The 26,693-nt window shown below is 42.8% G+C and overlaps 2 protein-coding genes across 7 annotated transcripts in view; one reads left to right on the forward strand and one right to left on the reverse strand.

Annotated features, from left to right (window-relative positions):
* Nucleotides 1-26,693, forward strand: part of DTYMK (deoxythymidylate kinase) — a 50,745-nt gene that overhangs the window by 7,481 nt on the left and 16,571 nt on the right. For 2 of the 5 annotated variants that reach the window (XM_038417204.2, XM_038417203.2), the window contains 3 exons: nucleotides 3,970-4,060; nucleotides 9,460-9,657; nucleotides 11,609-13,342. In XM_038417204.2, the coding sequence (XP_038273132.1) occupies nucleotides 3,970-4,060; nucleotides 9,460-9,657; nucleotides 11,609-11,719 (400 nt within the window). In that variant the 3' untranslated portion in view covers nucleotides 11,720-13,342. Of the gene's footprint in view, nucleotides 1-3,969; nucleotides 4,061-9,459; nucleotides 9,658-11,608; nucleotides 13,343-20,059; nucleotides 20,282-21,620; nucleotides 21,838-26,693 lie in introns of those variants that run through there. The other 3 variants (XR_006274273.1, XM_043492424.1, XM_038417205.2) reach the window with 3 other exon arrangements.
* ATG4B (autophagy related 4B cysteine peptidase) overlaps nucleotides 14,686-26,693 on the reverse strand; it is a 44,864-nt gene continuing 32,856 nt past the window's right edge. Inside the window, exons 11-14 of one of the 2 annotated variants that reach the window (XM_043492422.1) lie at nucleotides 25,222-25,278; nucleotides 23,855-23,948; nucleotides 15,773-16,823; nucleotides 14,686-15,620 (exon numbers count right to left, since the gene is read on the reverse strand). In XM_043492422.1, coding sequence (XP_043348357.1) covers nucleotides 16,750-16,823; nucleotides 23,855-23,948; nucleotides 25,222-25,278 — 225 coding nt within the window. In that variant the 3' untranslated portion in view covers nucleotides 14,686-15,620; nucleotides 15,773-16,749. Of the gene's footprint in view, nucleotides 15,621-15,772; nucleotides 16,824-23,854; nucleotides 23,949-25,221; nucleotides 25,279-26,693 lie in introns of those variants that run through there. The other variant, XM_043492423.1, reaches the window with a different exon arrangement.

Here is a 26,693-nt window from a genome sequence, read left to right on the forward strand (position 1 = left end):
GTGCAATTAATCACAATTAATTTTTTTAGTTAATCATGTGAGTTAACTGTGATTAATCAACAGCCCTGCTTTAAACCCCCTTACAAGCAGACTCAAGGATATTCCCCCCCCCCCCCCCCCCCCCGGAAAGAATCTTGTCCCCATGGGCACGGACCTTGTTCTGCTACCCATTTACCAAGGAAGGTGGGCTCTTCAGCTAACCCTCACCCCTCCTGCTCCTTTTCTTTTGCTTTGTTCCCTCCTGAAGCTTCAGAATGGTCATTCTGTCAAGTAGGTAGCGACCCTTATTGTTAAAATGCACAGGTATTCTGCTGCTATTACTTTTCTACAATTATTCGCTGTGTGAAGCTCTATCAGTTCAGTCCAAATGACAATAGGATGCCTGTATTCTCCACCAAATTTGTTACCTGCACACTCTAGGGCACTCACCTTCACCCAGTTCCTAGGGCTCAAGGCATAATCCGGTTGATTTAGGCATCTCCATCCTTTCCCAGTTCTTAGGGCTCCAGGCAAAAGACACCTACCTTTAGACAGTTCCTAGGGCTCAGGGCCACCCATACCCAATTCGTAGGGCTCAGGGCATACTCTTCTGTGTGTTTGCGTCCTCTTTTATCAGTGAAAGAACCTTACACAGTAATATCCTTAACCTCTGTTTATTAACAATCACCAAAACAGAATGCACATGCTAAGAATACAATGCACAGCACTCCCAAGAAGTCTCCTTCTTTTCCTGATGGCCAGTCAGGATCAGGTCATCCGGAGACTCCAGCTTCTGCATGGTGTGATTGGCAGGCTGTTGAGATCTTGCAGGTCTGATCTTGGGGCTGTGTCCTGGAGTTGGTTCCAAAGAACTTTCTTTTGGACCCCAGTTTATATAGTGAAACTTGAGTCCTGCTTAGCTGTGCCTTAACCAATCATTTTAAACTAAAGTACTACAAAACTGTATCTTTCACCAATCCTAGACCATTATGAAAATATCTTTAACCAATCACACCCCACCACCATAGTTGATTTACTTCTAGCAAAATTAGTTAGAAACCTGTTTTCTATCTGTTATATATCTGTTATATAAATAATAGAGATAAACAATAGAGAAGTAGGGATCATGAAGGCAAAACAATAAAGAAATAGAGATTTCATACCCAAACTGTTGATAAGTGATTCCTTGCCAGACAGAATGCTGTCAAACAAAATTTTCTTTAAACATCTTAAGAGATTCCTTGGTGGGTACTAGTAGTAGGGGTGCCTTCTTAACAGTCCAATATTACATTGTTTTGATATAACTTAAAAGGAAGGTGAGGATGTGACTTTCTGCTTCTTGGCTGCTCTCCTTACATGGCTGCAGAAAAAGGCCTCAGACCTTTTAGAAGGTTTTAGAAGACTCCATCACACAGTGGATTAACATGTTACCTTGGTAATCTGTTGAAATCTTAGTTAAAAGCCAACTATAGGTGAAAGTGAATTTGGTAGTCTCCTCCTCCTACCACTTCTGTGTGTATCACAGAGTCATCTCCCACTATAATCTGATTTGCATTCTTTTCTTAAGAGCAGCCTGGAACAGAATTGAGAGTATTTTAGGTTAGGATTGAGGTGTACTGAAACATCTGCTAGCATCATCTTGAATTAGGCTAGAACTAGAAATCCATCACTTTATGAGCACTAAATTAATTAATGCTAAAATTAAAAAAGACATCATGCTTTTCCTAATGTTGTAACTGAAGGCACAGAGACTGATGTGGAGCTTTTCTCCAGCTCTGAATTTGCCATACCAACAAGACTGATTCAGATTTCTTACACAGGTAGTCTTAATCTTGGGTTCACGTGATTTCTTGATTTGTAGTTTATGTATATAGCCCTCTAAACTATGGGGATAACTTGCCTGTCTTCTGACCAGAGCATCTGTTCTGAATCCCTGATCTAGTCTATTAATCTTTTGGGGCGGCCAGATGCCTGTCTATGGTGTGGGAATATTTCTTCAATGTTACCAGGTCTGTTATTGTATTTAGTCTGCCTGTTCTTAAGCAGAGGGAACAGCAACAATCCCAGGGTGAATTGAGCTCAGAGAAAAGGACTGAGTGAGTAAATGTGATTCTATGGCAGCCACAGAGAACCACAGCTTCTCCCAGTGGAGCTTGGCATAAGTGGCATGGTTGTAAGGAGCGAGGGCATGGATTCTGTGTTTTTCATAAATTAAAAAATGGCATTTCCCTTCTAAATCCTGTATTATGCAACTGTCCTGTATGATGATAAAATTCATGGTTAACAACATTCAACATGATTCTGACCAGTCCCTAGGACTTCTGATTGAGTCATACTCCCTGAACTTTAATCAAGGGAAATTGTGATTAAAACTTCTGAGTGATTTAAGAGAGGTGGGAGTGGCCCAGGGACAGCTTTCTACTTCAACATTCATATATAAGAAGAATATGTAAGAACTGCTCATTTGAGAGCAGTACACTGCTCAGCCACCTAACAAATGCTATTGTAAGCTTATGACTTGATGCTGAGCCTCTCTCATTAGAACTTCAGTGAGAGCAGCAGGTGCTTAACACCTCTCTGGAACAAACTCCCCCAGGCTAAAACGTCCAAAATTTGGTGCCTACATTTGCACTGAAATAAGGCCCCACGGCTGCAATGAGCTCTATGCAGGCAGACACTGGCACTTGTGTGGAGGCCCGTTGATTGCAGTGGGTCTCTGGGCATACATGGGGTCCACCAATGGAGAGCTTGTTACAGGATCTGGCCTGATTTTCTATGTGCTGAGGCCCCTTAATTCCCCTTGAAATTAATGTAGTGTGAGAACTCTCAGGATCAGCCCCCATATCTGCTTCCTGGCATCAGAGGGTAAAACATTTTTAGTCCCTGCTCTCACATGGATCCGATTGCAGAATTGAGCCCTTAGAGTGCAGTCTCATTAAATCTCTTGCTGCTGAGATGCTCTTAAAGAACTGGTGTTCTTCCCTTCATTTTTCAAGTTAAGCTTCAGCTCTCTTGCTTTTTGAGGAAGAATGCACTACGCTATTTATTACAGAGAGTGGGTACTGCCTTTAATATGATCTCCTATTGACAGTTCATCCTGGATGCTACTCCTTTTATGCAATAAGTGGTAGAATGATGTAGGGTTTTAGCCAAACCAGACTTTTCAAATATAATGGTTTAAATTTGTGAAAAGTTGTGCTGTTAGCTCGAAATCTGTAAAATAGAAAATATATTTCACTTTTTAAATGCTGCATTTTCCAAAGGCTTTTCTGATCCTGCTGAGGCTGGTGGTAGCTCATTCTTATCTAATGCCAAGCAGATTGAGAACATGCCAGAATTCTCAGCATTGATGAGTGAGTCTTGACACATTATTGTCCATTTTGGGTGAAGTTCAAGTGATTTCTTGCCCAGGAGACACACAGTCCTGTATTGTGTCTGCTACACTAAATAGAAAAATTGAACTAAACCACTTGTTTGGTCCCAATTCTGTGGATACTTTCAGCTTGGCTCTGACTCTATCCATAGGTCATTTAACTGGATAAACTAGTGCTCTGCATTGCCATGCAGGAGACTTGGGGTTGTGCCTCTGGAACTTGCTTTTTACACTGGGCGATGGGAGGTTATTTGTTCAGGCCCTAATAAAGGGCAGGATGAAAGTAGCATTGTTTCAGGCAGCAGCAGCCACAGCAAGCACCCTTCTTACAGAACTGTCTGTCTCTGAAAAGAGTCCCATCCATTCCTCCTTGGCTGGAAGGATAGTGATGCAACAAGGTTGGAGGAGATTTTCAGAGCGTTGAGAGAGCTTAAAAACAAAAATCACACTTCGACTGATAAACTGCTATAACCCCTACAGTTGCTAGAGATCACTATAGCGAAGTGCATCAACTTATTGAAAAGAGCCCACCTACTGTGTCCTCTGTGTTGAATTGTTTACATTTCTGCCTGGGTACAATGGAGTGTAATGTGCCTCTTCTTTTTGTTATTGTTCAGACCGTTGATTAAAGAGAAGTTAAATCAAGGCATCACTCTAGTGGTGGACAGATACGCCTTTTCTGGGGTGGCCTTCACAGGTGCTAAAGAGGTGAGTGAATGAACAGAAAGGTAGTGTCTGTGTCTAATTGGCAAGGCACTGTAAAAATGATAAAAAAAAAGAAATTAGTATTTTTCAGTTCACTTCATACAAGTACTGTAGTGCAATCTCTATCCTGAAAGTGCAACTTACAAATGCAGATTTTTTTTTTATATAACTGCACTCAAAAACAAAACAATATAAAACTTTAGAGCCTACATGTGCACTCAGTGCTACTACTTGTTCAGCCAATCGCTCAAACAAACAAGTTTTGTTACAGTTGCAGGAGATAATGGTGCCTGCTTCTTATTTACACTGTTACCTGAAAGTGTGAACAGGTGTTCGCATGGCATTTTGTAGCCAGTGTTGCAAGGTATTTAAGTGCCAGATATGCTAAACATTCATATGCCCCATCATGCTTCAGCCACCATTCCATGCTGATGATGTTCGTTTAAAAAAAAAAATGTGTTAATTAAATTTGTGACACAATTCTCCCCAAAGGAGTTCAATGTCCCCTGCTCTGTTTTATCTGCATTCTGCCATATATTTCATATTATAGCAGTCTCGGATGATGACCCAGCACATGTTGTTTGATTTACGAACAGTCATTGCAGATTTGACAAAATGCAAAGAAGGCACCAATGTGAGATTTCTAAAACAGCTACAGCACTTTATCCAAAGTTTAGAATCTGAAGTGCCGTCCAAAATCTGAGAGGGACGAAGTGTGGAGTATGCTTTCAGAAGTCTTAAAAGAGCAACATTCAGATGCAGAAATGACACAACCTGAACCACCAAAAAAGAAAATCAACCTTCTGCTGGTGGCATCTGACTCAGATGATGAAAATGAACATGCATCGGTCCTCTCTGCTTTGGATCATTATTGAGCAGAACCCATCATCAGCATGGATGCATATCCTCTGGAATGGTGGTTAAAGCATTAAGGGACATATGAATCTTTAGCGCATATGGCACGTAAATATCTTGCGACACCGGTTACAACAGTGCTAAGCAAACGCCTGTTTGCACTTTCAGGTGACACTGTAAACAAGAAGCGGACACCATTATCTCCTGCAAATGTAACCAGACTTGTTTGTTTGAGCGATTGGCTGAAGTAGGACTGAGTGGACTCGTAGGCGCTTGTCATAAAAATAAAGGGAAGGGTAAACACTTTTAAATTCCTCCTAGCCAGAGGAAAAACCCTTTCACCTGTAAAGGGTTAAGAAGCTAAGACAACCTCGCTGGCACCTGACCAAAATGACCAATGAGGAGACAAGATACTTTCACAGCTGGAGGGAGGGAAACAAAGGGTTCTCTCTGTCTGTGTTGTCTTTTGCTGGGACCAGAACAGGAATGCAGGTAAGAACTGCTGTAAAAGGTTAATAAGCAATCTAGTTAGATATGCATTAGATTCTGTTTTGTTTAAATGGCTGATAAAATAAGTTGTGCTGAATGGAATGTATATTCCTGTTTTTGTGTCTTTTTGTGACTTAAGGTTTTGCCTAGAGAGAGTCTCTGTTTTGAATCTGATTACCTTGTAAGGTATTTACCATCCTGATTTTACAGAGGTGATTCTTTTACTTTTTCTTTAATTAAAATTCTTCTTTTAAGAACCTGATTGCTTTTTCATTGTTCTTAAGATCCAAGAGTTTGGGTCTGTGTTCACCTGTACAAATTGGTAAGGATTTTTTATCAAGCCTTCCCCAGGAAAGGGAGTGTAAGGCTTGGGGGGATTTTGGGGGAAAGACGTTTCCAAGTGGGCTCTTTCCCTGTTATATTTGTTAGATGCTTGGTGATGGCAGCAATAAGGTCCAGGGACAAAAAGTATAATAGTTTGTACCTTGGGGAAGTTTTAACCTAAGCTGGTAAAAATAAGCTTAGGGGGTTTTTCATGCAGGTCCCCACATCTGTACCCTACTCGGGAAAACCTTGACAGCTCTAAAGTTTTACATTGTTTGATTTTTGAATGCAGTTATTTTTTGTACATAATTTGACATTTGTAAGTTCAACTTTCATGATAAAGAGATTGTACTACAGTACTTGTATTAGGTGAATTGAAAATACAGTTTCTTTTGTTTTTTACAGTGCAAATAGTTGTAATCAAAAATAAATATAAACTGAGCACTGTACACTTTGTATTCTGTGTAGTAATTGAAATCAGTATACACTGCACCCTCGCTAGAACGCAGGGTTCAGGATCCATGCGTCGGACCGCGTTAATGCAGGGACCGCATTACCGTGGATCCCAATTTAAATATTTAAATTTGGGATCCATCGCTGCAACCGCACTATATGCGAATCCACACTATAGTGATGTGCGTTCTAGTGAGGGTCCACTGTATTTGAAAGTGTAGAAAACATTTAAATAAATGGTATTCTATTGTTTACCAGTGTGATTAATCGCGATTAATTTTTTTAATTGTTCGACAGCCCTAATTTATGGTAATTACTACTCACTTCTGCTTAGAAGAGTTGTTCATTCAAGACCTTCATCTGCTCTGTTAGCCCAGAGAAATTGGAGGCTATTTAAGAATTTGCCTCCAGCCCTGAAATTTTCAAGGAGACTAATGAAAGGATTGATATTTGTGAGGGGCAAAAGCTTTGTAGGTTTAACTCAGGGATCAGCAACCTTTGGCCCACGACCCACCATAAGTCCCCTGGCAGGCCGGCCAGTTTGTTTACCTGCCGCGTCCATAGGTTCGGCCGATCACAGCTCCCACTGACCGCGGTTTCCCACTCCAGGCCAATGCAGGCTGCGGGAAGTGGCGCGGGCTGAGGGATGTACTGGCTGCTGCTTCCCACAGATCCCATTGGCCTGGAGTGGTGAACCGCAGTCAGTGGGAGCTGCGATCAGCCGAATCTGTGGATGCGACAGGTAAACAAACTGGCCTGGCCCGTCAGGAGGCAAAGGTTGCCGATACCTGGTTTAACTAATTGACTTTCTACCATCTTTAGCAACTCATAGATTTCAAGGCCAGAATGGACCATTGTGATCAGCTAGTCTGACCTCCTGTACATCACAGAACTTCACCCACCCACTCCTATAATCGAACCATAATGTCGGGCTGAGGTACTGAAATTTTCAAATCATGATTTAAAGACTTCAAGTTACAGAGAATCCACCATTTACTCTAGTTTACACCTGCAAGTCACCTGTGACCCATGCTTCAAAGGAAGGTGAAAAATCCCCAGAGTCTCTGCCAATCTGGCCTGGGGGGAAATTCTTTCCTGACCCCAAACATGGCAATCAGAACCTGAGCATGTGGGTAAGATCCACCAGCCAGACTCTTGAGAAAGAATTCACTGTAGTAACTCAGGTTTCAGAGTAGCAGCCGTGTTAGTCTGTATTCGCAAAAAGAAAAGGAGTACTTTGTAGCTCATGAAAGCTTATGCTCAAATAAATTTGTTAGTCTCTAAGGTGCCACAAGTACTCCTTTTCTTTTTGTAGTAACTCAGAGCCCTTCCTATCTAGTAGTGTCCCATCTCCAGCCTTGGGAGATATTTGCTACTAGTAGTCGCAGAACAGCTACGTGCCATTATAGGCAACCTCAACATACCACTCCTTCCATAAACTTATCAAGTTCAGTGTTGACACCAGTTAGGATTTTTGCCCCCACTGCTCCTCTTGGAAGGCTGTTCCAGAATGTCACTCCTCTGATGGTTAGAAACCTTCGCATATTTCAAGCCTAAACTTGTTGATTGCCAGTTTATAGCCACGTATTCTTGTGTCCACATTGGCCTTTAACTTAAATAACTCTTCTCCCTTCCTGTTGTTTATCCCTCTGATGGATTTATAGAGAGCAATCATATCTCCCCTCAACCTTCTTTTAGTTAGGCTAAACAAGCCAACCTCCTTAAGTCTCTGTAAGGTATGTTCTCCATTCTTCTGATTACCCTAGTAGCCCATCTCTCTACCTGTTCCAGTTTGAATTCATCTTTCTTACACATGGGAGACCAGAATTGCACACAGTATTCTAGATGAGGTCTCACCGGTGCCTTGTATAATGGTACTAACACTGCCTATCTCTACTGGAAATGCTTTGCCTGATGCATTAGCTTTTTTCACAGCCGTATCACATTGGCTGCTCATAGTCATCCTTTGATCAACTAATACACAAAGACCTTTCTCCTGCTCCTGTTGCTTCCAATTGATAAGTCGCCAGCTTACAGCAAAAATTCTTATTGATAGTTGCAAAGTGCATGACTTTGCACTATTAAATTTCATCCCATTTCTATTACTACAGTTTTCAGGATCATCCAATTCTTCTTGTATGATAATTCAGTCCTCTTCTATATTGGCAATATCTCTCAACTTTTGTGTCATCTGGAAATTTTATTACAACACTCCCACTTTTTGTGCCATGGTCGTGAATGAAAATGTTAAATAAGATTGGTCCCAGGACCCATCCCTGAGGAACTCCATTAGTAACCTCCCTCCAGTCTGACCATTCACCTGTCAGCATAACGCGTTGTAGTCTCTGCTTTAACCAGTTCCTTATCCACCTTTAGATTCTTGTATTAATCCCCATCTTCTCTAATGTAACTAATAATTTCCCATGTGGAACTGTATCAAATAGCTTACTGAAGTGGTAGATTACATGTCCTTTGTCTAAAAAAATTCAGTTATCTTAAAGAAGGATCAGGTTGGTCTGGCATGATCTAGCTTTTGTAAAAACATATTGTGTTTTATCCCAGTTACCATTTACGTCTATGTCCTTAACTACTTACTCTTTTCAAATTTGTTCCAAGACCTTGTGTACAATTGAGGTCAAACTAACAGGCCTGTAATTTCTTGGATCGCTTTTTTTTCCCCTTTCTTAAAAATAAGTACTATATTAGCAAAGATGGTCTAAAAGATGTTCTCTGGCTAGATCAGTGAACATGGCAAGCCATGAATTTTCTAACACTGTCTGCCTGGGAATAGAAATACCGTTTTGGTAAAGGTTTCAGAGTGGAAAAGAGTGCTTTCATGAAAAAGCAGCTATTTGTTCGATAGAACTACCTGGGCCTTTTTAATGTCTATGTAATTATTTGAAAAAGTGACTGCGCGTTTAAGTGTCTGTGATCTCATTTGCCGAGGTGCTGAGCACCTGTAGTTCATGTTGACTTCAGTAACAGCTACAGGTGCACAGCACCTCTGATGATGAGGCCATAAGTATTTGGGGTGTTTTTTCTAGTACACATAAACTGGGCTATTCTCAGCTGGTGTAAATTGGCATAGCTCCTTTGAAGTCAATGGAGCTACGTTGATTTACACCAAATGAGAATCTGGTCCACTTGTTAGTAGTACTTCTTCAGGGGCTGTTCATTTTCCCCAAGTCCTTTTCCTTCTGGTCTCTTGTTGATCTGCTTTTTCTCATTTTCATAGATTTTTCTTCCATCTCCAATTTATTTCTCCTTCTCACTTTGGACAGAATTTCTCGTTGGATTGGTGCAAACAGCCTGATGTAGGGCTTCCAAAGCCAGATTTGATCCTATTTCTTCAGTTGAGCACGTTGGAGGCAGCAAAACGAGGGGACTTCGGAAACGAACGCTATGAGAACAGCTCCTTCCAGGAGAAAGTTCTACAGAACTACTACCATATGATAAAGGACAAGACTTTAAACTGGAAGGTAAGGGAATAACCTTTCAGGAAGGCTCTAGATGGGCCAAGGAATTAAAACTAAACTTCTCAAGATTTTATCCTTCGGAGCCGCCTTCAAGGAAAAATTGTTCTATAACGTAAAGGGTTTTCTAATCCTTGAAATTAAACATTGAAGACAAAACTGCTACAGTGTAGCACAGTCACAGGGAGATGCCATCTTGATCTTCTCATGTAGTTAGGATGCAGGAATTGCAACTCACCATTTGAATGACTGGAACAATAAGCTATCAAGCTTGATATAAAACTAGGTCAAGAAAGTAAGTGATCATTTCAGCAGATATTAAACTACTGTTAAATTTTGTATTTTTTTAAAATGTGGTTAATTATATACAACTGCCTTGAAAACCTGACTTCCCATTCATTCAGATGGTGACCTGCATTTTCTTGGTCTGCATCTACTGGTCAGCTAGAGTTCGTCTCAAGTATCAACAAAATGTCAGTTTTTGCAGAACAACAACTCTGAGCACTGAACAGAGCCTGAAATAGCGTTAAGTGTTCCTAAAATGGTTTTGAAAATCCGTCTGTATATTCTTATAAAGTCAATATGTAAGCTGTTAAAGGTATTACAGTGATCACTGGATAGAATAATATCAGCCACTCACAGAGAACTGTTCACAGTCAAGTGTAGATTTAAAAGCAGGTTGAATACTTTCAAATAATAAATACATTGAGGAAATTGCAATCTGTTGGTGAATGAGGAGAAAACAAGGCTGGATAAACTATTGTGAATTGTTCACTCAGCTCAACTCTAAACCCATCTGTTAACTGTGGTTTTAGTGATCTGAGAATTTTTTTACCTGCCAGTTTCCATCTCTACCTTGTGCGTTCCAGGATTAGGTCATTTATAAAGAAACAAAATCAGTATCTCTTGTAACTATTCATCCATCAAGTGCTAACTTCATTCTGCTCATTGTCTAAGTAGTCTAAAGCCATGGAAATGTGTTGACCTTACCAGTTACCATAGATTTGTAGCAATGAGTGAGCAGCAATTTGAGCAAAAAGTCATCAGATTGTCTTTTAAAACTCAACTGTTTTGCTCCAAATTGCAAAAACGCCATAATTTCCTGTCTTAATGGTGGTCTGGAATGTCTGTTTAATAGATACTAGCACATTGGTGTTTCACTTTGACAGTAGGTCCTTTATTTGACCACCCTTCTTTATAGAAATCAGAGTTAAACAGATGAAGTCCTAACAGAGTCTCATGCAACAGGGGCGGTGCATTGGAAGATAGGCTAAGCTAGACTGGTGTGTCCCAGTTTCTCCAACTCTAGAATGGGGATATTATTTTTATACCTTACAGGGGTATGATGAGGCTTAATTCATTAATGTTTCAAGATCCTCACTTAGATAGCACTATACAAGTGCAGCATATTATTTCTGTTGAATTCAGCTCTTCACGTTTCGGAAAACAGCTGGAGAGTACATATCCGCAACCCACATCTCCAGCAAGAGTAAAACTTTTGCACACCCAGTGAAAGATTAACATTTTGTCCAAGTAATAGTCAAATTTGTATCCTCTAGGAGATTTCTTTAGAGCTGGGGATGTAAAATACCTTAGGTCCGATGCCTAATAGCCTCTGTCACTAACAAATCCTGTTCATGTCTGTGTTTTCCCTCATGCCACTCCACACTTATTAGGTGTTCTTCCCTGCATTCAATTTCTGTCTCTTCCAATTCCAGGACAGAAATTGTGCACAAGAGGTAAAATTCAACATTCTTCACTATTCTCCTCGATTCATGAGTTTGGAATAGAGATAGCTGATGTAAAAGGTTTAATATAGTGGGGAAAGGATGGAAATAAGTCCAAGACAGTCAGTGGCATCCCCTTTCTAAACACTTTACTGTCTTATTTTCTCCTCTAATGAAAGTGTTGGGTACTGAGAAATGTTTTAAATGCAATGCTTTTATTTTGGAAACAGACAATTGATGCTTCGAAGAGCATTGAAGAGTTGCATAATGAAATTAAGTCTTTCACTGAGGAGGCCATGCAGGAGGTTCAGAATAAGCCCATAGGAGAACTCTGGAACTAGAATTGGCTCTTATTCCACCCTCTTCCTGCAGCATATTCTGCTCCAGATCTGATTGAAGGGAAACTGGCATCTCTCAGATCTTCCTCAGACAGACTCCTTCACCTTTAATAGCTGCAGTTTAGATCACAGAGAATTGTTTTTATAGACCAAAAATACCTTGGAGACCTCTGGTTTTATTTAACTCCTCTGTAAATTGGATCTTACAAGCCATCTTCCTGATGTATTTTATAAATGCAGACTTTTTTGTAAATCTTCCTATAATCCAGGCACAAGCCTTGTGCTGGAGCAATGACAAAATGTATAAAACTGGAGCTGTTGGCTAATTACCAGGCTGAGTTATGGTAGTGGAAGGAGGAGCAGGGGGGAGGGATAGGATTGTGAATTAAGAGAAGGGCAAAGGGGTTTTTTTTACATTTGTACTTAGAGAACTGTCATTTTTCACAATCTTATACCTGTGGGACTTCCCTTCCCATAATTTATTTAACATACTAACTCAAACTCTTAATTCGTGGAAGTCTTGCTAATAAATTAGTGCCTTTTATTTTAGTGTCCTTTTTTGCGGCAGCACCAAATATTTATTTAAATAAACTGGTTTGAAATCACTTTTGGAAGAGTATCAACCCAAGGCTGTACTCTTCCTTAGCGGGAGGGTGATCCAGTGTTTCAAACACCAGTCTGGGATGTGGGAGACCTAGGTTCAATTTCCTGCTCTGCTGCAGACTTTCATTGGGACCAGGTCAATTAGTGTCTCTGGGCCTCAGTTCCCCAGCTATAAAATAGTACCTCTCTGTCACTCCTATCTCGGGGTGTTGTGAGGATAAATACATTAGAGATTGTGAGGTGCTCAGATGAGGGTACCAGTAAGAACCATGGCTAGGTAGGTTGCTATAGCATGGGACTGGTTTGAAAGGTGATCTGCACACTGAAACTATAATTATCTTTAAACTGAGTTGAGTTCCCTACATAGCAAGGATAACGTGTCAGCACCTTAAAGTTAGGCTTTCTTGTTTTACAGATCCCGATGTCCTTGTTTTGTGGGTAATACCCCAGCATACCCCACCATGTCACACCTGCTAGGGACTGTGGTCTTACCTGACTCTCAGCTCCTTCCTGGCCGAAACCAGATTCCATGGTGATATTTCTAGAACAGCATCTTCTGTGTTCTTACATCAAGCAGGAGGCTTGATTGGATGTAAAATTAAAATATTGGCAGGGTTTTAGTTTCTGTATCTATAGGTCACTTTAAAAAAAAATCTGTCAGTCAGTTTATATTTTATGCTGCATTTCTATTAAACTGTTGGCTTTTTGATAGGTTGAACCCTAGTTTAATATACCTTGGAAACAGCTCACCTCATTTGACGAGAGGTCAGCACTGCAGCTCTTAGTTATGTCTGGCACTAAAGGTTTATCTTCTGCTACTGGAAATTAGGGTTGAACTCCTTGACCCAGCAGACACAGAAATTCAGCTATGGAGATCTAAAGTTTAGATGAGGCTATGCTGATAAGATACAATATGATGGAAAGAAATTGGGTAAACTCCTGTTTTACTGGAACTGTTTCTTTAAGTATGAGTCTATTGCAGACTTCTCCTTTTGATAGTTAAATTAAAGTCTGTTTATAACAGTTATGTGTCATTATTGAGAGTATCTGCTGTAGTAGACTTATTTTTACCATAAAGTTTGTTGAGAAAGGAGGGCCTGTATGGCTGAGGTACAGGACTGGGAAGCAGAGACCTAGGGTCCTAGCCCTTCTGCAAACTTAATGTGACCTCAGGCACGTTACTTTATTGTTCTCTGACTTAGTTTCCTGTCTGCAAATGGGAGTAATGCTTCCTCGGCCTGAACAGGGTCTTCTAAGGATGAATTTATGAACAGCCAAAGGGGTGAGTGTTAAACTGACTAAACAAATGTACCTGAGAAGAATGATTTCATATCCCTCTTTCGTAGCCAGATTCCTTGTTACAACAGATTAAAGGATCCAGATGCTGACAGGGATCCCTTTAAAAGGGAAGAGCAGCTCTATCATCATTAGCAGTAAAATAGTCAAGTACTGATATTGTCGTCTTTAGGCTTCAAAGTTAAATACCCGGAGAGATAAATGGGACACTTCACATCTGACTAGTTTTGACTTCATATTTTTAAAGTTATCATTGTAGGCATGAGGATTAGCAACCTAATTTTTATAAATGAAAACATAGAACTGTGTTCTAGAAAATAAGTAGCACATGTGGGATCCTGACTGTAGGTGCTAGTCTAGCTTTGCTGTTGGTACTGCAAATAAGCATAGTGATAGGTGTTTAGGAAAGCACTGCATGTGTTAGCAGTTTAAAAGCACATAGTGGTCATTATTTTGTCCTTACACTGGATGCTTTCATCTTTCCCATATCTGCCTTTAAAGCTTATTGGAGGATGGTGAATTTTTCACCAACTTGTTTCTCTTTAAGAAGCTCTAGCAGTCCAGGACTAGGCCCTGTATTCTTACCGGAGCTTGCAATAACTTTGGGAGGCAAAGAGACTGGCATTAGCACTGCAGTAAGGAAGGATGACTCTTGAGGTTGAGAAGAGCACATTCATGTTCTCCTGTCTCTTCCACCCCACCCCTTTTAAAAAAAACAATAACAACCTTTCCAAGGAAGCATACAGGAAATGGCTCAGTTATCTTGAGCCTGACAAGGATTCAAGCCAACTGGTCCAGGATTCTCAACTATGTTTGAGGCATGGTAGCTTAGCTTAGTTAGGCCTACTTCCACTGTGGACTATCAGACACCCTTTGCACTACCTGAAATCTCTTAACAGGTTAGCCCCATCCACCTTTGCTATCTAAAGCCTGGTTAAAACTAGATGCCCTAGAACTGCTTCAAAAGGGTTTTCCATAGTATGGCATAAGAAACTCTGGACAATGAGTAAGGGGTAAAATATACCTCCTCCATCCAGGGGCTGCTCCTCAGAAATAAGTACTAAAAAACAAAAGATTAAGTTTGTTTATTCAAATACAAATTGAAAGCAGTTAATGAATGGAGCACAGCCCCACTTCCTCCACCATCTCCCCTCCCCCCTTAAAATTAATGCAAGAGATGAGGAAACAGCAGCAGAGAGAAAGCAAGTAATTTAGTGACAGAAGCATCATAGCTCAAGAGTTAAAATCTCTGGGAGGTTAGGGGCAGATAATGAGATTAACATCAATAGGTCAGTCAGCCTTGTCATGGAGGACAGCATTTATGGCCAGTTTATGTATCTTCTGGGCACAAAAGCATCAACTGACAAGTGCTGTTCCCAAATGCAGGAAGATGCATTGCAAACATGGATTTGCCACCTGCAGCAGCTCTGGAGAAAGGAGAAGACTTGAATAGCTTCTATGGTGGCTCACATCAGGACCCAGTTCTCCTATGCATCCGTTTTCAATCCAGCTTTCATTTTTACTAAATAGTTATTATGGACCACAGGCAAGTTCATGTAAAGTTAAAGTAACTCCAAGGTTTTCAGTACAATTGTGTTTGATGTTTAACTATCAACTTTTCTAGGCATCCATTTTTTCCTCGACATCTTCAGATGGTCACTTAAAATGGGTTTCTTTGGCCTAGCTTCTACAGAATGCATTTGCCACATGGTGCTAGAAGGATCATAGAATATCAGGGTTTGAAGGGACCTCAGGAGGTCATCTAGTCCAACCTCCTGCTCAAACCAGGGCCAATCCCCAACTAAATCATCATAAAGGGAAGCTGCAAAATAGCATGTGAAATGGTACCAATCAGCTAAGAAATATATTCTATGCCTAATTAAATTTCAAGCCCCCTTGTACATCATTTTGAAAGCAGGGAGTCCAATGAGAATAGTATCCCCAACTATTCAATCAGCCCAGGAGGAGCGACCATGCTACATAGGATGCTTTGTGGCACCAAAAACTGTTGGGTTAAGGACTAATTCACAAAGTTGAAACCTTACACACCAACACCAGGCAGCCTGTGGAGTCAGAAGAGGGTTTAGGTATGAGAAAGGACATGGTAGATTCTCAGTCTTCCTGTTCTGCCCCCCCCCCCCCCCAACTATTTTTAACAAAGCAATATCGGGCTCTTAAGATTTAAAAACATCTCAACCTCTCACAGGACTCTGTCTGGTTCTCTTAACATACTTTAATGAAGATACCTCACTGCTAGAGTTGTCAATCCATCTTTTTCAGAGCCTTGGTGTTTTGAGGACTCATCCAGTGAGACTCTAGCACTCGCATCCTTTTTCTTCCTTCCTCCTTTTATTTAAACTGGGGTTCTCCTCCCCTTTTGGTTGTCATCTTCAGACCTTGGGCATTACCATGAGGTTTTCCACATAGAGGAAGTGCTTCACCTCTGAGAAGGCTGTCCTTTATAAGAGCAGGCAGCTTCTAGGTATGGTGAGAAGACAGGCAGCACTGTGTTTGTGAGAAACCACTGCAACTACTATTAAGCATCAGCAGCAGCGTATGGCCTAGTACTATGGAAAACATGACCATCCAGGTGACTAGCTCACATACTACTGGGCTGGAGCCTCTGTATGGGACATGCCTGGTATTAATTTACATTGCTTTCCATAAATCTAAGTTTAGCCCAAGTCAGCCATAAGCAGGAAAGCTGTGGAAGGAACTAACCGTATAGGTTTTGCCTCTCAAAAGAGGAATGGCGCTGATTAAATATCATTTGGAAGTACTCACAAGGGTCTAGCTCCATGTGGGGTTTCTGCTGTTATTCCTGGAGGGCCAGCTGAGCTATTGCTGTAACAAACAAAACTTTGAACTCCTAGGCACCACTGCATCCACTTCTTGCATGCGTTTTGCACTAAGAAATCCTGACTGGCCACTGAAGTCTTAATGACGACTTTTCTCTTGATCCCAATGCAGACAGTGCATACTGTGCTTCTGCCTGCACAGAATGCTGGGATGGATGGGAGGCAGGGATGTCAGCAAGCACCTATGAAAACCAGTAAGGGCCTAGGTGCTCGAAGGAACTTCTTTCACCCCCTCCCCCCCCCAACACAGATGTGCAGTCAGTTTATCATCTCTTTTCAAAGAGATAAAATTTCAAAGTCTTCATCCTCCGAGTCAAAGAATCTTTCCAATCTGTCTGCATCAGAAGAGTCTGAAAGACAAGAGACAAAACCACCTCTGTTTAATGTGCCCATTGCTTACAACAGATTTACACCACTCACTAACCCAAGCTGTATGAGGGGGAAATTATGGGTGTCAAGCCAATGCAACAAAGCGGGGGGCATGATTGACTGAGGGATTTGGGGAAGGGGGAAAGAAGAGGACAGAGCATACTTTAATAGCAAACAACAATGGACAATCCACATTACACCTACAGTATGTATGGCACAGAATATATTAGCCATTCCTAAATGGTATGTTCCTCAGCGCTGGATAGTTTGTGTCTAATAGTCTTAATATGACACAACCTTGTGTTGTAACATCTCGTGGCTGTATGTAGAAGTGTGAAATGTATAGACTCTATACACCCATAAATATATATGCTATACACTATATAGAGAGAGTTCTGATTAAAGAGAAGCTGGGTTCAACCATATCTTTGGAAAGAGTAGACTAGTGCTGTCTTGCAGCTTTATATGGACCATACTCAATCCTCTGTCGATAGTATTAGGAGACGTCACACATCCCAACACGAGTTGAAGGAACATTTCCTTTTATTAATGCCTTTGACCCAGAACACTAGGAAAGGGCACCACCACAACACAGATGTTACTGACTCAGCTGAGGCCAGCTCTATCAGGGAGCTGCAACTGATGCAGAGTCATGTTCCCTACTGATTTGAAGAGTGCAGGCCACGCTGATGGAGCAGGCATTAGTGAATGCCCAGCACAGAAGCAATGAAGGCAGTGGATGTTGATCCATGATAGTTTTACCATTACAGCAGGCATGCCACCTGAACCCTCCAAATTTGGAGCTGACCATAGGGGAAAACAGAGAGGGGAGAGAAGTGGAACAGAGTGGACCTTGCAGAGACCAACACTATCTAAAGCAACAAGACTGTGTTTTAGGTTTTACCACAGTAACCAACAGCTAGTGAAATGCTGACTGCACAGCAGGAACAGAGGACACTATCAACTAAGAAGAGGTGGGGCTCTGGGTTGTGGTGCATTCAGTTGGATGAGGGAGCATATACAACAGCCCAACGTTTACTGCTTTCCACAGTTTTCCAAGTAGATTGAGAGCCCACATGTGCACCAAGAGCATGGATGTATCTATACAGAAAATACCCAAGGGGAAGTACTCTCAACTGAGGCAATAAGGGAAAAAAGCAGCCAATATCTCAAGGACGACAACGATTGCAGTAAGACCAAAGTGAGACTGAATTAAAATCACAAGCAAATCAGTAATTCTAGTGAGGGCTATGGCAATAAGATGAGCAGAAAAAAATAATGGACTGGTAAGGGGAGAGAGAACTAAAGGTGGGCAGCCCATTCCAATATTTTAGGGAGGAACAAGAGATGGGAATTAGGGAAAATTTGAACCAAGAAGGATTAAAAATAAGGGAAAGGAAAAGCTTTCTTGAAGGAGGAATGAACAGTGTGAGCTAAGAGAGGCTGTGAGAAAGGCAGTGACAGAACTGAGTGTCACAGCAGAGAGAAACAGATAAGAGCACAGGGTACAAATGACAAGACACATCCAGTTCCTGGTAACTAGAGATGTTTGTCCACAGATACTCCTCTTGGCAGAAGAAGTTACTCACCTTGTGCAGTAACAACGGTTCTTTGAGATGTGTCCCCCTATGGGTGTTCCACTATAGGTGTGTCTGCATCCCTGCGCGGCTGATCAGAGAATTTCAATAGCAGTCTGTCCTGCACACGTGGCTCCCCACCTGCCCTGAGTCTAGTCAGTGTGCATGGTCATTTCCCTCTCAATTCCTTTTCTACTGCAGAGCCATATAGAGAACTCCAAAATAGACTGTCAGAGAGTCAGTCATTGAGCACCAATAGGGGGACATATCTTGAACCATTGTTACTGCACAAGGCAAGTACCTTAGTCTTCAAGTAGCATCCCTATGGGTGCTCCACAGTAGGTGACTCCCAAGCAGCACCCACCACAAGAGGCTGGGACTTTACAGGCAAGTCTGATACAGATGATAGTACAGTGGCCCTGAATTAGGCGTCTGAAGCTGAATCACTCAGAATGGCATATTGTTCTGCAAAGATATGCACAGAGGTCTGTGTAGCTGCCCTGCATCTCTCGGATATGGGGATACCCTTAGAGAAGGCAATCTAAGAGGAGACTGCCCTTGTGGAATGTGTGAATATTGAAGATGGGGGGGGTTACCCCCCCAACACACAATTGGTAGCAGAGTCTAATATAGCTAGAGACCCACTTGGACAGTGTCTGAGCGGACATCGCCGCACCTTTGATTTATCCATAACGGAAAGGAAGAGAGTCTTGGAGATTTTCAGAAGGCCTTCATCCTGTCTAAACAGAAGGCCAAAGCTCTTCTCACAGAGTATATGGAGGATGACCTCCCTATTGTCCATATGAGGTTTTGGATAGAATATTGGGAGTTGAAAGAGTTGATACATGTGAAATGCAGAAGTTATTTGGGGAGTGAATTTCGGGTGTGGTCTGAGCGTGACCTTGTCAGGGAAGAACACTAAGTCGGGGATGTGCCATTACAGCTGCTATCTCCCCTATCCTTCTGGCATAAGTGATGGTGATGAGGAACACCATCTTCATGGAAAGGTGAGTTAACAAACAAGTGGCCTGGGTTCGAAGGGCAGTCTAGTCAGTCCTTTAGCACTAGGCAAGGTCCCATTGGGGAGTAGGGGTCCTAGGTTGTGGGAAAAGGTTTGCTATACGTTTCAGAAATCTCTTCATAGTTAGAAAAAGAAAAGGAGTACTTGTGGCACCTTAGAGACTAACAAATTTATTTGAGCATAAGCTTTCGTGAGCTACAGCTCACTTCATCTGAAGCGAGCTGTAGCTCACGAAAGCTTATGCTCAAATAAATTTGTTAGTCTCTAAGGTGCCACAAGTACTCCTTTTCTTTTTGCGAATACAGACTAACACGGCTGCTACTCTGGATCCTCTGAGCAAGAAGCTTTTATGTGCCGGAACCATGAAGAAGCCATGCTTTGAGATGTAGGATCCATGGTTTAGGGTGAAGGATGTGACCCCTGTTTTGTGACAGACGACATGGGGTGATTGGTAGGGTCACCGGAGGACATCGTGCCGGCTGGAACAGGCAAGGGAATCATGTCTGTCTGGGCCTGGTAGGAGCAATCAGAATATTTGGTTTTCCCTTTTTATCTTCAACAGCACCTTTAATAATAGAGGGAATGGAGGAAAGGTGTAAAGAAAGCCCTTGTTCCACAGGAGGAGGAGCACGTCTCCCTGGAGTGTTGGCCAAAGCCAGACAAATGGAGCCAAGAGGCCCTCCTCATAACCACCACCATGGAGATAGAGCACGCTGCCATGTTGACCGCATCCAATGTGCACTACAGAGATGTTTTGCAACTAGCTGGTCTTCGTTAATGATGGCCAAGAATTGGTCTTTGTATCTATCCAGAAGCTGCACAATAAAGGAGTTTAATTTTGTATAGTTCTAATAATCATATTTGGCCACTAGGGCCCAATAGTTAGCTACCCAAAATTGGAGGGTGGCTGAAGAATAGGCTTTTCTGCCAAACAAGTCCAAACATTTCCCACCTCAGTCATACGAGGTAGATTTAAATTGGTATTGATGACCCCTTGAATTGACCATGTCCACTATGATGGAATTCGGAGGCAAACAGGTGAATAGAAAATCTGTGCCCTTTGCAGGCACATAGTACTTTTTGTCCACCTGCTTACATGTTAGTGGGATGGATGCCAGGGCCTGCCATATGACCCTATTGGGATCTACATGCACCTTGTTTACTGGGAGGGCTAGAGGTAGAAGAATGAAGAACGTCCACCAGCTTGTGATGAGGTTCAGACACCTCACGTAGTTGCACTTGCAGGGTCTCAGCCACTCTTTGAATTAGGTCCCAGAATGACCTAAAGTTGTCCGCCAGAGATGGCGGGGGAGGCATTACTGCCTCGTCAGGTGAGGATGATGAGAAAAGTTTGAGGGGCCTCTTCCTTTTCTGCCTCCACTTCCCATTCTTCCAAAAATTCCAGCAGGTCTGGTGCCTTTGATGTTGTCACTGAAGGGGAACATCTCTGTGCCTGCTGGTAAATTATGCTCTGGGGCAGCCCGAGGTCCCAGTAAGGACACTGAGTAGGGAGCTAGTGGCTGGGTCCATGGTTGCCCATACCAGGGAGGTTGAGGGCTGGGTGGTACCCCTGGTACTCTTGATGGGATTGGGGTCTGTATGGTGGGTAAGATGACCGATGAGAACCCAGTTCCTCCCGGTTCGCTATCTGAGTCGGAATGGGAAAGAGGCAGTGCATGGCATGGAGACACCATTACGTCGACTGCTCCTGGTGAGGTTGGTACCAGAGTCCCAGTGCTGAGAAGGGGCAAGTCCGGTGCCTTGGTGTAACATTGCTCTCCGTATGCTTTATGAAAATATGCTTATGAATGTGAATAGGATGCAACTGAAATATGCTTTATGTAAAAGGTCTCTTGTAAGGCATCACTATAAATCTTATAATCAATTGAGTGCGTTCATCCTATTTGTATGCATGTATCATTCTTGTATCTGAAGCTAGAAATATGAAGTATAACTCTGAGGTTCTATTGTAACTATGCAAAGTGTGGGCCATTAATTGTGGTTTATAATCTTGATGGCTCCCATTGATTAGGATAATTGGTTGTAAATGATTTACCTGCAAGCCTTCCTGTGTACATGTGGGCCAGTCTGTGGGTAATTAAGAATGAGGTCTCACAGGGACATGTGACCATGTCACCTGATAATGAAATCCATCTTAAATCTGGTACTTTTCCATTTAGAAGGAGGGGTGGGGACCCAGAGAGAAAAAAAGACTCCTGCCTTGTGCTAAAGCTATAAAAGGGAGTGGAGCAGAACAAAGGAGGGTAGTTATTATAAAGCCCCTGTTTTCCACCTAAGAGATCTGCTGGAACTAACAAGAACTGTACCGGGGAAAGGATTGGGCCCAGACTAGGAAGGAGTCTAGTCTGTGAAAAGCTTATTGAAACATCTCTGAGGGCAAGATATTACCTGTATTCAGTTTCTTAAGGTATTAGGCTTAGACTTGTGTGTCTTATTTTACTTTGTGACTTACTTTGTTCTATCTGTTATTACTTGAAACCACTTAAATCCTATTTTTTATACTTAATAAAAATCACTTTTGTTTACTAATGAGTAAGTGATTAATACCTGGGGAGCAAACAGCTGTGCATCTCTCTATCAGTGTTACAGAGGGTGGACAATTTACGAGTTTACCTTGTATAATCTTTATACAAAAGTAAAAGATTTATTTGGGGTTTGGATCCCATGGGAGCTGGGAGTCTGGGTGCTGGAGGCAAGTAACCTGCTGAGCAGTTTTTAGTTAAAGTCTGCAGCTTTGGGGGTAAAAAGAAAAGGAGTACTTGTGGCACCTTAGAGACTAACAAATTAATTTGAGCATAAGCTTTCGTGGAGCTACAGCTCACTTCATCGGATGCATTTGGTGGAAAAAGCTTTGGAGGTGTGGACCAGACCTGGGTCTGTGTTGCAGCAGGCTAGTGTGTCTGACTCAACAAGGCAGGGTTCTGGAGTCCCAAGCTGGCAGGGAAAATGGGCTCAGAGGTAATCTCAGCACACCAGGTGACAGTCCCAAGGGGATCCCTATGACCAAACCCGTCACACTTGGATTCAGAGAGAGGTCCAGCACGCACCTGTAGTACCAGTACGGACGATATCAGTGCTGAAGGCTGCCAGTGCCAAGAAGCCTGCACCAGAGGAGTTGGAGATGTAGACCTGGCTATATGGTCCTTTTGTGCCACGCACACCAGCATCAATTCCGATGCTCTCCTTGACATAGCCTTCACCGGGGCAGATCGACTATGTTTGTCTTGCCCTCATGGTACTGGTATCTCTCTGCCCATGCCCGTTGGGTCAGTACTGTGTGTGCCCTGGGTACTGATGGCTTCAACGCCATCGGTACCTAAGATACAGATAGAGCCAGAGAACGTTTCCAGCTTGATCTGGACTTGCTATGTGGGCTCACAGACCTCTTCTTACCAGTCTTTCATGAGTGCGTAAATTCCTTAAGATCACCTGCCTTCGACATAGAAGGTTGCGGTGATGCTTCACTCCGAGACTTCAGATTGAAGGACTGATTCTACGAGCAGGAGTTTTAGTCTCAACTCTGTCCTTTCTGGACTTGGGTATTAGCTGCTGGCACCAGCCACACTTTTGTGGATTGTGCTTTTCCCCAAGGCAGCAAACATGCTGCAAGTGTCCGTCCATTACCGGGACGGAGTCTTTACAGCCAAGACTCTTTTTGAAGCCTGGGGAGCCAGGTATACCCTTGTCCAGGAGGGTTTCCGCCCCAGGGTTGGCGGGAGGCATAGTTTCCCCCCCCCCCATTTTCTTTTTTTGGCATGGCCAACTAAAACAAATATTAAAAGAAAGGGGCTTCAAGAAATAAAGAAATTTGCAAAACTATCAGGAGTTAATTTGTGAACAGACACCTCTAAGTTGGTCTCTAGCCTAGGGTCGTTGAGAAGGAACTGAGGAAGAAATGCCCATGCATGCTGACTAGCTACAAGGCAGGCAGGGAGCCACGCATGTGCAGGCGGGACGAACTGTTATTGAAATTCTTTGATCAGCAATGCAGGGGCACACGCACGCACGCCTACAGCGGAGCACCCAGAGGGACATCACTCAAAGAAGTTAAATGCTTCTGCAATGTCCATGCCTATTATTAAACGCAAACAGGGACTGGTGGCATGGGAACTGCATGGTAGTTGTTCCTCCTGTGCATGTGCCAATTACCCACCCCAGCCCTGTTAGCACAAAGGGGAAGAAATCAGCAACATTGGAAACTGAAAGAAGTCATTCTTTCCAAGGCCGTTTATTTCTAAAGTGCCAAATCATTCTGTAGACTTCAGGGAAGCAAAGAGCCAAAAGTCACCATGCAGTTCCAACAGGAAGAACCATGCAAGCTTTCAAGGAAGCCAAAGAGATAAGCCCACCCCAGTGGTTTTCTACCAAAAACAGCCAGATGGCTGGGCCTTACCTGGTGTGAGATTCAGAACATCAGGGCTGGAGAAGTGTGAAGGCTGATGTTCTACCAGTTCAAACATCGGCAGAACTCCTCTTAGCAGGGACAGCTGTGGAGTGAACACAGAAGCCAGCCTGTTAGTACAAACACATCACCAATCAAAGGTAGTAGTGACAGCCTCTTCACTCAGGAGCTGGAAGAAACGTGAAGAATCTGACAGAAAATCTGACTAATATGTTCCTCTTCTCTACCTTTAAACCCCTGCCTTTTCTGGAAGGGAGCATTCAGCTAGCTGGTTTCTATCACTTGACAGCAAGGGATGGCAAAGAGGATCTATAATCCTGGTAAGGAAAGGTCCTGGAAGAACAGTACAGCAGAGTACTTATTTTAAAGGGAATTGATGTGTAGAGATTTCTGGTGTGGAGACTGAAAGCAGAATACACACAAGCACCAAGAGGAGGAACTAGGGCCTCACAGCGTCCAGAGCAAATAGTGGGGCTTGCCTTGGGAAATACTGAAGACATCATCAGGGAGTTGTTATATTTGTTCAAGCTAAATGAGTTATTAGTTCTGAGGGTTCAGCTTCTAAGCCCAAAACTAACTAAACCACAGCTTAACTGTATCTCTACCACCTGGGACTGTTAAAGCCACCAGATCTCTAATTAGGCAAGGATGGGGCATGGTTACTGTACAGACCTGAGACTCCCATCTACCCCCCTTCCACACATACATCCAAGGAATAAACCAAGGGTGTTCCTTGTGTTCCACAGACATGCCACAGTGCCCTGTTTTAGCAGGGTGTTAGCCTCATTGTCCTCGACATTTCCAAGCTGGGTAATTCGGTTTTGCTCGTCTCAGATTTCTTATGCAGTTTCAGAAGGTTGTGGTGCACTTCAATTCCTTTTCTAATTGCTACTTCGATAAACTGCTGCTGTGGGGACTGACTGAGGAGACCAGGGATCTTTCCCAGTCTCTGGCAGACTTCCTGTGATGCCCTGGGCAAGTCACGAATCTCAGTCACAGACCTGCCTAATTTTTCTAAAAGTGATTATAACTTTTTGTAAAGTGATAACTCTTATTTTCAGCCTTGCAGAGCTTCACACATTAATGATTGTAAGGGTGCTTCGAGATCATAATTGAGCTAGTCCCCCCACACTGGTCAGACGGTACCAATCTGCTGGCCTTCAAGGCAAGGCATAGAAGATTACCTCAGGCATTTGCTAGTTAAATGTGGGGGACTGAATTATTTTTGGTTTTAATTATTAAACTAGTTATGTACTCTTTAAAAGGTGGTCACCCTGTAGAGTGTGCTGGATGCATTTGCAGAAGTTGGAAAATAATGTAGACAATGCCCTTTACCAGTGACATGGCTGAACACAAACCTTTTTGATTTCCTGGCACCAGTCATTAAAGTCTTCCTCTGTGTTGCAGAAAAAGCCCTAAAAAGAAAATCTTTATTAGCTTATAACAACAACAAAACAATTTGTGGATAGCGTCTATTAAAGCTTCAGAGTAATGCCAAGCAATTATATGAAATATACATTCTGAACGTCAGCTATGCCAATAAAAATGTTTCTGCTTTTCATGTAGTGACAGAGCCAAAAATTTGAGAATGTTTTTTGTAGTTCAAGCTACCTGACTTTAAACTGCAATTCAGATGTAGCAAAACTGGCTACTTCTCATTGACTTACTCAGGCCAGTCTCTTCCAATGCTAGAAACATTGACTATGGTCTCAAGTGGGGCACATGACTTGCAAGGAGAGGCTGAGGGAACAGGGCTTATTTAGTCTGCAGAAGAGAAGAGGGGGGATTTGATAGCAGCCTTCAACTACCTGAAAGGGGTGTTCCAAAGAGAATGAAGCTAGGCTGTTCTCAGTGGTGGCAGATGACAGAACAAGGAGCAATGGTCTCAAGTTGCAGTGGGGAAGGTCTAGGTTGGATATTAGGAAAAACTATTTCACTAGGAGGGTGGTGAAACACTGGAATGGGTTACCTAGGGAGGTGGTGGAATCTCCATTCTTAGAGGTTTTTAAGGCCCAGCTTGACAAAGCCCTGGCTGGGATGATTTAGTTGGGGTTGGACTAGATGATCTCCTGAGGTCTCTTCCAACCCTAATCTTCTATGAAGGAAGTGATATGGGGACAGAGCCAGCCCAATTGGACACACAGTGCAGACATTTCAAACCTGAAAACAGAGTGTCACAACTGTACTTGGGTCCAGAGGTGCCGACTTTCCAATGGTTCTGCCCCCACTCCACCTCTTCCCACAGGCCCCCCCCAACCTCTTCCCATCCCCGCTCTACCCTGCCTCTTCCCTCCTCTGAGCATGCTCCACCCTTGCTCCTCTCCCTCCCAGCGCTTCCTGCATGCCATAGAACAGCTGATCTGCAGCGGCAGAAGGTGCTGGGAGGGAGGGGGAGGTGCTGATCAGCAGGGCTGCCGGCAGGCTGGAGGCACAGGAGCTGATGAGAGGAACACCCATGAAGTCGGCGCCTATGCGTGGGTCATCTACTTCACCACAAGGCAGGATGCAAATCCAGACTGCAATTCAGAGATGGCAGAACCTAGGAGTTATTGGGCTTCTGTCAGAAAGGCAACTGTAAGTACAATTGCATGAAGATAAAGTCAGGGGTACAGAAGAGGCAACTTCTCTCTAGATATCCCTCACTATACCCTTGGGCTGGAGTGAATTCTGGGACTGTTATGATCTCCATAAGAACGGCCATACTGAGTCAGACCAAAGGTCAATCAAGCCCAGTATCCAGTCCTCTGACAGTGACCAATGGCAGGTGCCCCAAAAGGAATGGACAGGTAGGTTATCATCAAGTGATCCATGCCCCGTCACTGAATCCCAG

The sequence above is a fragment of the Dermochelys coriacea genome, chromosome 9, assembly GCF_009764565.3.
Source record: "Dermochelys coriacea isolate rDerCor1 chromosome 9, rDerCor1.pri.v4, whole genome shotgun sequence".
NCBI classification, from domain to species: Eukaryota; Metazoa; Chordata; order Testudines; family Dermochelyidae; genus Dermochelys; species Dermochelys coriacea.